The sequence below is a fragment of the Nannobrachium achirus genome (assembly GCF_963921795.1).
Source record: "Nannobrachium achirus genome assembly, chromosome: 16".
Lineage (NCBI taxonomy): Eukaryota > Metazoa > Chordata > Actinopteri > Myctophiformes > Myctophidae > Nannobrachium > Nannobrachium achirus.
This window is the reverse complement of record NC_137823.1, coordinates 20119650-20131671: the sequence shown is the minus strand read 5'-3', so window position 1 is coordinate 20131671 and position 12022 is coordinate 20119650. Positions and strand designations below refer to the sequence as shown.

The following is a 12022-nucleotide window of genomic DNA, read 5'->3' as shown; positions in this document are numbered from 1 at the left end:
GTCTCCATGGGCGAAGTGGTGTCACGCAAGGTGATCACCACAGACGCCAGCCGCTCAGGGTGGGGCGACACCCACGAGGGGCGCTCAGCCAGGGGTCTTTGGACCCAGGCCATGTTGGAGTACCACATCAACTATCTGGAGTTAATGGCGATCTACTTGGCGCTCAAGCATTTCGAACCATTTCTCCGGGGTTGCCATGTCCTGGTCAGGACGGACAACACGGCGGCCCTGTATTATCTCAACAAACAGGGCGGCTTCTCCTCGCGTACGCTGGATCAGCTGGCGCGCGAGATGACCCTCTGGTGCTTGCCTCGGTTGAGGTCCATCAGAGCCTCCCATGTCCCGGGCCTTCAGAACGGCGGCGCCGATCTGTTGTCCAGGGGGGAGCCTCGTTACGAGGATTGGTCTCTCCACCCTGCGGTGGTGAGGCAGATTTTCTCCAGGTTCGGTCGACCGCGAGTCGATCTCTTTGCCTCCCAGGAGAACGCGAAGTGTCCCCTTTACTTTTCAGTGAGGGGACCTTCTCCTCTGGGGATGGACGCGTTTGCTTACGAATGGCCACAAGGTCTTCTTTACGCGTTTCCACCCCTGGAACTGATTCTTCCCACTCTGGAGAGGATCAGATGTTCCAACCAGGAGGTTCTTCTGGTGACACCATCCAGGGGAGTGTGGAGGTCTCTGATCACCCCACTGCTCTCTCGACCCCCTTGGCGGCTTCCCTTGCTCAGGGATCTGCTGCGCCAGGCAGGGGACGAGATCTTCCATCCAGACCCACGGGGCCTAGACCTGTGGGTTTGGCCCGTGAGAGGGAGAACCTGCTTGCAGCAGGCTTCTCACCGATGGTTGTAGCCACTATTCAGAGTGCTAGAGCCCCCTAGGGCTGTGTATGATGGAAGGTGGAATGCCTTTTTGGACTGGTGTGAGCTACAGGAGCCACCTGTGGTGGCTCATATAGCTTCGGCCCAGAGGGTGTTAGATTTCCTGCAGGACCGCCTGGACCTTGGTCTGGCGTTCTCTACACTGAGGGGTTATTTAGCGGCTATTGATGCCTGCCACCTGGGGGTGGCAGGTAAAGGCCTTTCTAAAATCCCTGAGGTGGTCCAGTTCATGCATGGTGTGGACCATTTGAGACCTGTGACCAGAGCCTTGTTTCCTGTTTGGGATCTACAAGTGGTTCTTGAGGGCCTTTGCAAGGCACCCTTTGAACCGATTGGGAGGACCTCTTTGAAACATTTAAGTTTCAAAACAGCTCTTTTGCTTGCCTTGTCTACGGCTAAGCGTGTGAGCGACCTTCGTGCGCTCTCTGTGAGCCCTGATTGTATGAGGTTTCTCAATAATGACTCCAAGGTTCTTCTAAAACCTCATTTGAGTTTTATTCCTAAGAACCGGGTGGTCCCGAAGGAACCTGTTGTTTTGACGGCTTTCCATCCTCCTCCGTTTGCATCAGAGGAGGATAGGCGTCTTCATTGTCTTTGTCCAGTCAGGGCCCTGAAGGCCTACTGTGATAGGACGGTGGACAGCAGGTCTACTTCTCAGCTTTTCGTGGTCATGAATGCCCGTCAACGGAAAGCGGTGTCCAAGCCCACTCTGTCGAGATGGCTTGTGGATGCTATTAGGTTGGCTTACACCCGGTCTGGGTATGAAGTGCCGGAAGCACTTAAGGCCCACAGTACTAGGGGTGTGTCTACCTCTTGGGCTTTGTCCAAAGGTGTCTCCATTGAGGAGATTTGTGCAGCGGCGAATTGGTCTTCGCCGTCCACCTTTGCGACCTACTATCACCTGGACGTTGCGCCTTCTGCTATGGCGCATACGGTTCTGGGTGCTGCTGCCCTTCCTACTATGTAGTGGGGCGGCTCTCTCCCCTTCCTGAGATAGCATGCTGCTGTCTCTAGGATACGTGGGGGGACCCTGAGTTTTTCCCTTATATTATTGCAATTTTATAAGGTGGACCTGTGTCTGCCCTTAGTGCATAAGGCAGGCCTCGGTCTGTCAGGGTCTTTTTCTGTCTGAACACGCCCAGACCCTGTGGGTCTGGGTCGGATCAGTCCTGAAAGGGGTCACGTCGGTTGACAGGACCTCCTTTCCGGGTGTGGTCGGTGTGCACGACAGTCTTGTCGGTTCATGACTTCTCGGGGAGTATATGAGTCCCATAGGGGGACCTTGTCTGGAGGTATGACAATAAACGTATAGGTTCCGAACGGAACCATGTTTATTTAATACCGGAGGACAAGGTCCCCCGAATAAAGCCCCTCGGTTCGCTAGTTGCGGGCGCAGAGGTGCGGCTTTAGAGGAAGTTATGATAGCCCGCAGGGCTTTTATACCCTCGGGGGCGGCGCCCTCGTTTGTGATTGACAGCCCTACCGACAAATGATATTTCTCGTACGGGAGCTTATGAGTTTTACTCTGTTGCAGCGCCAGATGGCGCTGGTTATCCCATAGGGGGACCTTGTCCTCCGGTATTAAATAAACATGGTTCCGTTCGGAACCTATACGTTTTTGCTACTAGTAGTGTTGTAGTGCAGTGTGAGTACAGAGCGGTTCTCGAGATATGCAAAGGACAGACAGACAGACAGACAGACAGACAGACAGACAGACAGACAGACATGCAAACATGTACATACAGACATACATACAGAGATTCCTGGAATGTATAGAGCGATGCCACAAATCCTGTTATTTATAAATTATAGATGTGATGTGCGTTACTCATCTTATAATCTGCTAACGTTGAGGTGACATGGTTAGAGCTTAGCGTGAGCAAAACACATTAATGATGCCAATCTTCTCTCTATCTCTCTGTCTGTTCTAGTTTCACAATGAAGAATGGCCGCAGATTCTGCGCTGACCCAACTCAGAAATGGGTCCAAGACGTCATCTCCCATTTGGGCAAAGGAGGGCATAACCCCTGCCACCCAGCCCTCGGCCAGGCAGAGATACAGTAACAAGCCCCAGGCTGTAGGTGTAGGCGTAGAGTATGTGCAGTGGCAAATATCACCCTCCCCTTCCCAAATTCCTTCCCTCAAACACCCTTTGTCAAGTCCCGCCCATTGTCCTGCCCCTCTCCACACCCATTGGTTGCTTTGACTTGGAGGGACATTCAGTGGGACATTCCATCCACTGCCATGTTAATTCAGTTGCTTCATATTGTTATTCTGTGTGCTCAATTCTAATTTCAAACTTTGTTTCAGTCAATTGGAGCTGCTCAGTGGCAGCATAGTGAATCAGCATGTTTTTAAATGTTTTTATTTCTCCAAAAATTATGTTTTAGGCTAATTCAACATAAAAAAGGCGGAACCAGGGAGGGACAAGGCAGATAGAGCCTGCTGGTTGGTCAGTCAGGGACCAACCAGGAGGCTAACAAAGGGTGAATTGCAGCCATAATATAGACCAGGGCCTTTCAAACTGTTTTGACTCAGGACACCCCTGCAAATCTTACATCCTATTATGCAACGTAAATAGGAACATCTTTCCACTTTAGAGATTGGGGGTCCTTGTCTGTTTTACCAGAAATGTTACCTTTATATTTTCTACTATTGCTTATACAGTAGCGTGAGTTTTAAATAAAACACATTTTCCATGAGAGAGGTTTTCTGTTTTCCTGTGGGTTAAACTTCCTCTTCGTGGGCCATAGGTGTCTGGGTGAGTGTGTGTGTATACAGCGCTGAGTCTATTAATAGAAAAGGTGCATGTCAGTTTGCCTCTACAGCAGGGGTTTTCAAAGTGGGTCATTTGATAATATTTTGAATTTATTTGGACACTTATTATTTGGACAAATATTATTTAGTATCATTTTAAACTTGAAGTACAAAGTTATTTTCAGTCAGTTCTAACCAAAATGGCTATTATCTCAACGTACGTTTTCCTCGGAACATAATCACTAAAATATCGTCACTGTCGGGCAGAAACCTTGTACAGTATCTCCAAGTTTCAAATGTGTACGTCTTTTGCCCTGCTTCATCATACAAGACCGTCGCACAAATTTAGTGAAAACAGCCGATCTACAAGCATATACCGCCTCGAGATACGAGGCGTTGTGTGCTTGTAGATCTGCTGTTTTCACTGTTTAGTACATTTTATAGGTGATAAATACAAAATGAACGGTTTTGGACATACAAGGTTTCCATCCGACAACAACGATATGCTATAAATATAAGGTGCTCGGTGTGAAAATTATAATGTAGGGGTGCCTCGGATTAAAAAAATATTCATGGGGTGCCCTGAGACCAAAAAGTTTGGGAACCCCTGCTCTACAGGAATACTCATGGTTACATATTTTTGTGTGAATATTGTTTTGTGAATTCTTAATCTGGCTCCCACATGTGTCAGTTTGCTTGCCACCAGTTCTGGGTGCCTGACACCAGGGGCGTCAATTGGGTATGGCAGGGGTATGCAGCTGCCATAACCTGGGTTCAGGGGGGGGAAATAAAAGTTACTTTTAAATATAAATACATGAATGTCTCTTTGTCTATCTGTGCTGGTTATTATGTTGTTAAAATACAGTAAAATAACTACTAATACAAATTTTTACAAAATGGTCACTTCAACAAGGTTTTATAATTGTATTCTCCACATTTCAGCTCCACAGGTGCAATGCATTATTGTTAATTGTGGCACGTTTACTAACATGCCAAGTTTAGCTGCACTTGAACAACTGTTCCAGGCTGCCATATCCAGCCTAAAGGCCCATTCCCACTGGGCCAGATAACAGATATCTGGAGATATTTCTCCAGATATTTTTCCATTCAAAGTGGATGGTAGATACAGATAAAAAATATATATACCACAGATATTTGCCACAGATACTTTTATCTGTGGCAAAACATTTTTTTATCTGTATCTACCATCCACTTTGCATGGAGAAATATCTGGAGAAATATCTCCAGATATCTGTTATCTGGCCCAGTGGGAATGGGCCTTAAGAAACCGTAGAAACGGGGGGAAAAAAAGAAAATGTACTTCTCAAAATGAATGAATCATGCCTGTTGATAAGGTATGGCAACATGACTGGTGTCTTGAACGCGCGCCTTCTCGCACGTTCAAGACACCAGTCATGTTGCCATACCTTAGCTTTTTCTGAACTGACGCCACTGCCTGACACAGTGACCTGCCAGCCTCATCCTTCTCTCTCTGACACAAGGTAGCCTGGGATCAGTAGTATTGGGGTTTCAGATGCGGTTGGGAGCGGAAACAACCTCCGTCATGTTGTTGTAGTCATCATCAGACAGACTACACTTTGGCCGGATCAACCAGAAGCAGTTTTAATCCCAAATAATTCTCCATGCTCAAGGACATACGTAATTTTAGGGCCTAAATAAATAAAACCCTTGATGCAGCGTAATTTGGTTAATCTTGGAAAAGTTTGTTTGGTATATCCATCTTTTAGTCCAACTCACAGCGACTGCCAAGACTACAACTCTCATGCTATTTAGGGATTGGGGAAACAAACAGGGGGGACCAAAACCATAGAGTATATAATATAGAGAGCGGACCAGCCCCACCCCCAGCTATCATTTCAATGCAAGTGCTCAGTGGCGTTTTGAAGCAGAATCCAGGTGCATTCTGGGGGAAATTGGTCTCTACCTAGAGACCAAAATGTTTGACGCCGAGACGTAATGACGTCACGAACAACGTCGACGTCCATTGAACCCTATTGTAGACCTCAGCGGCGAGCTCTTATGGTCGTGCTTGTCTGTTTCACCCCGCCTGAAATTCCAGCTTTGGCCACTAGGGAGGCCGCTTCAACGTTTACAAGCCGTTCTACTTCTGGGGGCTTGACCAAAACAAAGCGACGCCTCTTCTTCTACCATGCAGGGGTGCGACACCCTTGGTGGAAGGCACAGCAATGCACAGAGTACTTAACCACTGTAGGAAACTCACTCAATGTGTGAACCTTGTGGTTCTGCAAACAGAAATGAAAGCACTCTAACACTACATTTGAACAGAACATGCAGCAATTAAGGCTGTGAGAAAGCTCAGCCTCAGTGACTATTCTTTAATTGGCCTCATTACAGAGTTGGGTCAATTACTAATACTCATTACCTGCAGCACTGTTACAATGATAAAGAGAGCCCTCTAGTGGTGAAGGATAGACTATAGATCTAAGGCCTGCCACTTTCCAAGATGGTCTCTAAATTGCCCCATTGATGGTCAATTAAACATCGAAACAAAACAAGGAATACAGGCAACAATACATACAGTAAGGAAGTCCCCCTTACTATAATTCCAGAATGCTATAATAGCATTCTGGAATTTTCAAGACCGTGTTAGAAAGAGCTAAATATGAAAACTGTATTGCAATGGTTCAGTTCTTTAGTCAAATTATGAAAAGGGAATAATTATTCTATAGACCTACCGTAGAGTAACCTACTTACAGTAGGGCCTACATCACCAAGGACAGCTAAAGGCCACAGAGCATTAGACGGCAACAGAATGCAAGCAGTGTGCTGCGTGCACCATGGAGTCCATGAGACTGGCCTCTATTTTGAGTCCAGCTCTTATGCCTTAACTTAAAGGCCTGTCCATACTGTCTCCGACCCCTGAACCTTTCGTCGGGAAAGGTCAGGTTCAACTACAAAATATCACTTGCATCTTCTGATAAACATTACCCAGAATTAGAGTTCTGAAAGCTGCATGTCGGAAAGTCAGAACTCTCTGACAAAACGTTCGGTGGTCGGAGACGGTATGGACAGGCCTTTAAGTTAAGGCATAAGAGCTGGTACTTGAGACAATAAAAATACAGCCCGCTGTGTCTTCCCCCTAGAATTGTGTCACTTTGTCACTCCATGTACTTACAGTATATATACATTTAGAATGCATGTGTTGGTGTTGGAATTCGAATGTGGAGTTCGGGCACTGTGGCACAGTCGGTAGCGCTGTGGCCTCATGCACTGAGGGAAGCATGAGCTCAGTTCAGGGCCCTCCCCAGGTTGGCAGAGGGAGAGTAGGGTTGAAAAATGGGTTACAAAATCGTGGGATAAAGATGTTGGGAAAGAAAAGGAATCAGATTAGAAAGAGGGGATATAAAGTATAATAATACAAATATATTACAGCATGAGTAAGTAGTACAGCTGCAGTGGTATACGATAAAGTGCATCCAGGATGCAAGCATTTGTGTGTATTAACACCTCAGTTTGTTCTCACGACAGTTTGTTTCCTTGTAAGAACACCCCCACCCCCACATGTTTCCACCCACCTACACGGCCACCCTAAGACATACATATATAGACCCATGAGAGACAGAGAGACAGTGCAACAACTTGACGGGTGGATAGACTGATAGACTTCAATTATCATAAAATCGTGACCATGGGTATGAAGAAGATGCCAGTTATTCTGGTGGTCTGCATGCTGCTGTTCTCATCTCTGCATGTTCTGGCACAACATCAGAGTAAGTTGTCTTGTCTGGTTTTTAATCATGGCAGACACTTAAAAAAAAATTTTTTTTGTTTTTTTTTATTCCACTGCCTACCTTTGTGTCTCAGCGTCTTATTCTGACTCTGTTTCTCTCTTCCAGATGGCGTTCCTCCAGTTGAGTGCTGCTTCAAGTTTTTCACCACTCGCCTGCCAAAGGAAAAAGTGGCGAAATACGAACGCACAGACATTCACTGTGCAAATGATGGCGTTGTGTGAGTATTTGACAAAGTATACTCTCCTTGTCAAGTTACCCACTGAGCATTTGTCGGGCTATTAGAGGACTAATATATGTCTAAACACTCTAATATTGGTCTAAAGTGTGTCTGTAAATGAATGTTTTTTAGACATCTAAGCTTATATTAGACATTGATTAGACGTCTAATATCTATAGACCCTCTATATATAGCCATTGAAATAATGTCTAATCTAGTCTAGTCTAAGCTTAAACGTCTAAAAGACATTTTTAGACAGACGTCTTATACTGTAGGCGACTATTGCTCACTGGGAATATATACTGAATGTATTCAAAAGTACTTCCTTTTAAAAATAGAGTATAAACCAAATTATATTAATTAAATTGTGATTTCAGTAGCCCAATTTATTAACTGGGCACCTCTAAAATAATGTATCCATTCATGATATATAAAACGGCGTTGTCTTGTGACCCAGTGAGGAATGATGTAACACAGGGGTCTTTAATGTTTTCAGACCAGGGACCCCTTAGCTGAGAGAGAGAGATGAAGCAGGGACCCCCACTGCGTATTGTATAACATTGTGTTGCAGAAGAAAGATTTTCATAGATTTCTTAGACAGCTTAGACTTGTTTGACAGCACTGTCATCATGTTGGAGTAATGTGTATTTTCAGTCATTTTTAACACTTGAACCATCAAATACTTTAGTCTGCTCTTCTTTGATGCAAGGCATTGTAAGCTTGTAGATCTGCTATTTTTGGGTGATGTTTCACTCAGAATAGGGATGCTAGGGTTCAAGTGGTTAATGTAAAAAACATGATCCTATCACACAAAGATTTGGCGCCCCCCCTGTAGTATCTCTGAGGACCCCCTAGGGGTCCCGGACCCCCTGTTGAAGACCCCTGATGTAACACAATTTAAAATGAAACACCTTAATGATGGAAATATTCTCTCTCTATCTCTCTGTCTGTTTTAGGTTCACAATGAAGAAAGGTCGCAAATTCTGCGCTGACGCAACTCAGAAATGGGTCCAGGATGTCATCACCTACCTGGAGTCCAGACCATCTAACCAATAATCTCTGCCTCCCAGCTAGCCTTCTGCCTGACAGAGATAACAAGACAAAGTAGAGGGTTCTGGGGATACATGCAGGGCACCCATGGTTCAACACAGTATCAGACAACCAGGTGGTTTTGTGACAATGTTTTCAGACCAACACCAAGCTTTGTTTTATGGCAAATGGAACAAGGTCACCCAGTCAACTAGTAGTAACCAGTTAATCTACTACTTTTTGTTTGTTTTCCTCTCTCTAATATTCCTGACAACGATGTACTAAAGTACATCGTGCCAGTTATTCACACAGTGGTTCAAAATCTTTTCAGTCCCCAAGATAATCATATTTTAACTGGGGACCCCCCCCCCCCCCCCCCCCCACCCTGACGAGCACTAAGAGTTGAGGCATTACATTTTGTATATCATGATTCTATTGTGAAAATAGCCGATCTACATGTAGATCGGCTATTTTCACAATTTCTGTCTCTAATTTTTGACAATTTGGCCAATGTTTAATTTGTCATTTTAGAGGTACTGAAAAGTCCTCAAATTGTCACTTTAGAAATGTGTAGATACCCTCTATACACTTAAACTTTATGGTGTGTTTTTTTTTTTTTACTGTTGAGTGAAAAACAATGTTGCACATTAAGTTAATCATCTGGGACCCCCCAAAATAATTTGGGAACCCCCCTGTCCTTTTGGGGACCCTGGGTCCTGACCCACAGGTTGAGAACCACTGCTTTAACAGATTAGAAAGTATAAACCTTTTTCTTTCTTTTCTGTATGAATCAGTGGTATTTGTTTTGTATCTTCCTTTGCATTTTTGCTTTCATTATCAGTGCAACTTTGTTTATTGCTTCACTGAATTTACTGTAGTGCTTAACATGTATTTTAATAATCAATTGCTTCGTTTTTTTTTGTTTACAACAATAAAATAAGCACTTCCCAATTAATCCATATTTAGTTTTTTGTTTACAGTAGCCTGAGTCAAGTCAAATGTATAGCACATTTAAACTACCAACATTGATGAAAGTGCTGCAGGTAGATAAAATCACAAAGTACAAGAGACTCAGAAATAAACACGACACACACAGCTGACAGCTCATAGGCACAAATAAACAATCAATGGTCATGGAGGCACAAGCCAATAATCAGCCACATCAGCATGGCCTCATGCACTGAGGGAGCATGCACTCAGTTCAGGGCCCTCCCCAGGTTGGCAGAGGGAGAGTAGGGGGGGAAAATGGGTTAAAACTTTTGGGAAAGAAAAGGAATTAGACTGTGGAGCTATCGGATTAGAAAGAGGGGATATAATATATTATTAGAAAGAGGGGATATAATATTATTATTAGAAAGAGGAGATATAAAGTATAATAATACAAATAGTCCTTTATTACACATATATTACAGCATGAGTAGTAGCCTACAGCTGCAGTGGTATACAATAAAGTGCATCCAGGATGCAAGCATTCGTGTGTATTAACACCTCTTTGTTCTCACAGCAAAACAATGACAGTTTGTTTCCTTGATTCTAGTAAGAACACCAACCACACACCCACATGTTTCCACCCACCTACACGGCCACCCTGAAGACATACATATAGACCCATGAGAGACAGAGAGACAGTGCAACAACTTGACCGGTTTCAGTGCTGTTCAATGGCCAGCAGGTGGCGTCTTTGCACCTATAGGGTTGAGTTCATTGCCATTAGGTGGACACACTCCTTGTAGTCTTTCGTTCATTCTTAGATTTTGGTGTGAGGGCACCCTGCAAAATACCTATGAGAGTGGAATCCGCGTTCCACCAATGCATTTCAATGAGAGTGAAGCGGTTTCATGCCAGCAGAGGATTTCTGCAAAAAACGCTCCCTTCTCATTGAAATGCATTGGCGGAACGCGGATTCCTCTCTCATAGGTATTTTGGTGTGAGGGCACCCTAACAGAGTATTATTGCAGTATTGATACTTTTACTTAAGTAAAGAAATTACGTATTTTTTACACCACTGAATGCATTCAGGATGCACACACAGTGTTTATTAATATACCACCTCAGCTTTCTGTTCTCACCACAAGCACTGACCACAGTTTTCTTCCTCAATTCTAGGTACTAGTAGACCCTTCTCTTTTTCTTCTTTTATCTTCTCTTGTCTCTGTCTATGTACTTTTCTTTCTCTTTACTGTTAATATAATGTGACTCTGTTATCACTTTCCCACTGTATAACCTCCTACAGTATTGTACACACTGTTCTCTGATGGTCTTATGGTAAATGAGAGAGGTCTCCAGACTCTCCACATTCCTAAAGAGATGTTTTACGCAAGTACGCAATGTGCACTCGCACTTTACCAGAGCTAGCATGGCAGACAAGTAAGTACGCTGATGACTCGGTCATCGTCAGCCTGCTCAACAATGATGAGAATAGTGACTATTCTCATCATTGTTGAGCAGGCTGACGATGACCGAGTCGTCGATGATTTCCTGTCTTGGTGTGACAACGCCTTCTTGCAACTTAATGTCTCTAAAACAAAAGAGATATGCATTGATTTTAGATGTTCCCCACCATCTCCACAGAAGAGTGTTGTCAATGGACAAGCAGTAGATCTTGTAACCAGCTATAAATATCTAGGCACAATTATTGACCACAAGTTGAAATTTGACCTTAATGCTGATATGATGTATAAAAAAGGGTCAGCAACGCCTATACTGCTTGAGGAAACTAGCTAAGTTCAATGTCGACAAGACTCTGATGAAACTGTTTTACAGTGCTTATATCGAGCCTGTCATTTCTTTTTCGATTATTTGTTGGTACGGTAATCTTTGTGTCAGAGATAAGAATTCCCTTGGGAGGATTGTAAAAGTTGCCTCTAAAGTATCTGGCACTCAGATGAACAGCTTAGGACAGATTTTCAATAGACAGGTGCTCAGCAAAGCTCTCTATCCGTTCTGATGCTGCTCACCCACTATGTAAAGAATATGAACTCCTCCCATCTGGCCATCGCTTGCGAGCCACTGGTGCCACAACTAACAGGCACAAATATTCATTTGTTCCTGTGTCTATCTGCACACTGAACACCTTTATGGGTAGGTCCAGGAGATAACCTATTCCTCATACGGTACTTGTCTTTAGGCCTACTATAAGAGATGCACTTTCCAGTACTACCGGTATGTGCACTTTTTGCATGGCACTTTAATGCATTCACTTTATGGTCAATGTGCACTTTATTTTTATTTTTAAGGTATCTGTCCGCTACATGTGTTCTGTATTTTGTTGTTTTTATCGTATTGTTTGATGTACTGTTGTCTATGCCGCTGCAACCCATTTGCCCTTCGGGGACACTAAATAAACGAACCTTGAACCTTGAACCTTG

General features: G+C 44.1%; 1 protein-coding gene across 1 annotated transcript; it reads left to right on the top strand.

The window, feature by feature from the left end:
* Window positions 1–7280: 7280 nt before the first annotated feature.
* Window positions 7281–8874, top strand: LOC308300457 (C-C motif chemokine 3-like). Its single transcript, XM_080744298.1, has 3 exons — window positions 7281–7387; window positions 7514–7625; window positions 8582–8874. Exons 1-3 carry the CDS (start codon window positions 7306–7308, stop codon window positions 8679–8681), a joined length of 294 nt encoding a protein of 97 aa, XP_080600424.1. The 5' UTR covers window positions 7281–7305; the 3' UTR covers window positions 8682–8874.
* Window positions 8875–12022: the final 3148 nt, after the last annotated feature.

What these genes read in the sequence shown, in the direction of transcription:
- LOC308300457 (XM_080744298.1), top strand. Translation starts at nt 7,306, where the DNA reads ATGGGTATGAAGAAGATGCCAGTTATTCTGGTGGTCTGCATGCTGCTG. An exon ending in TGTTCTGGCACAACATCAGA is followed by an intron (nt 7,388 to 7,513) that starts GTAAGTTGTCTT and finishes TCTCTCTTCCAG; the next exon opens with ATGGCGTTCCTCCAGTTGAG. An exon ending in TGTGCAAATGATGGCGTTGT is followed by an intron (nt 7,626 to 8,581) that starts GTGAGTATTTGA and finishes TGTCTGTTTTAG; the next exon opens with GTTCACAATGAAGAAAGGTC.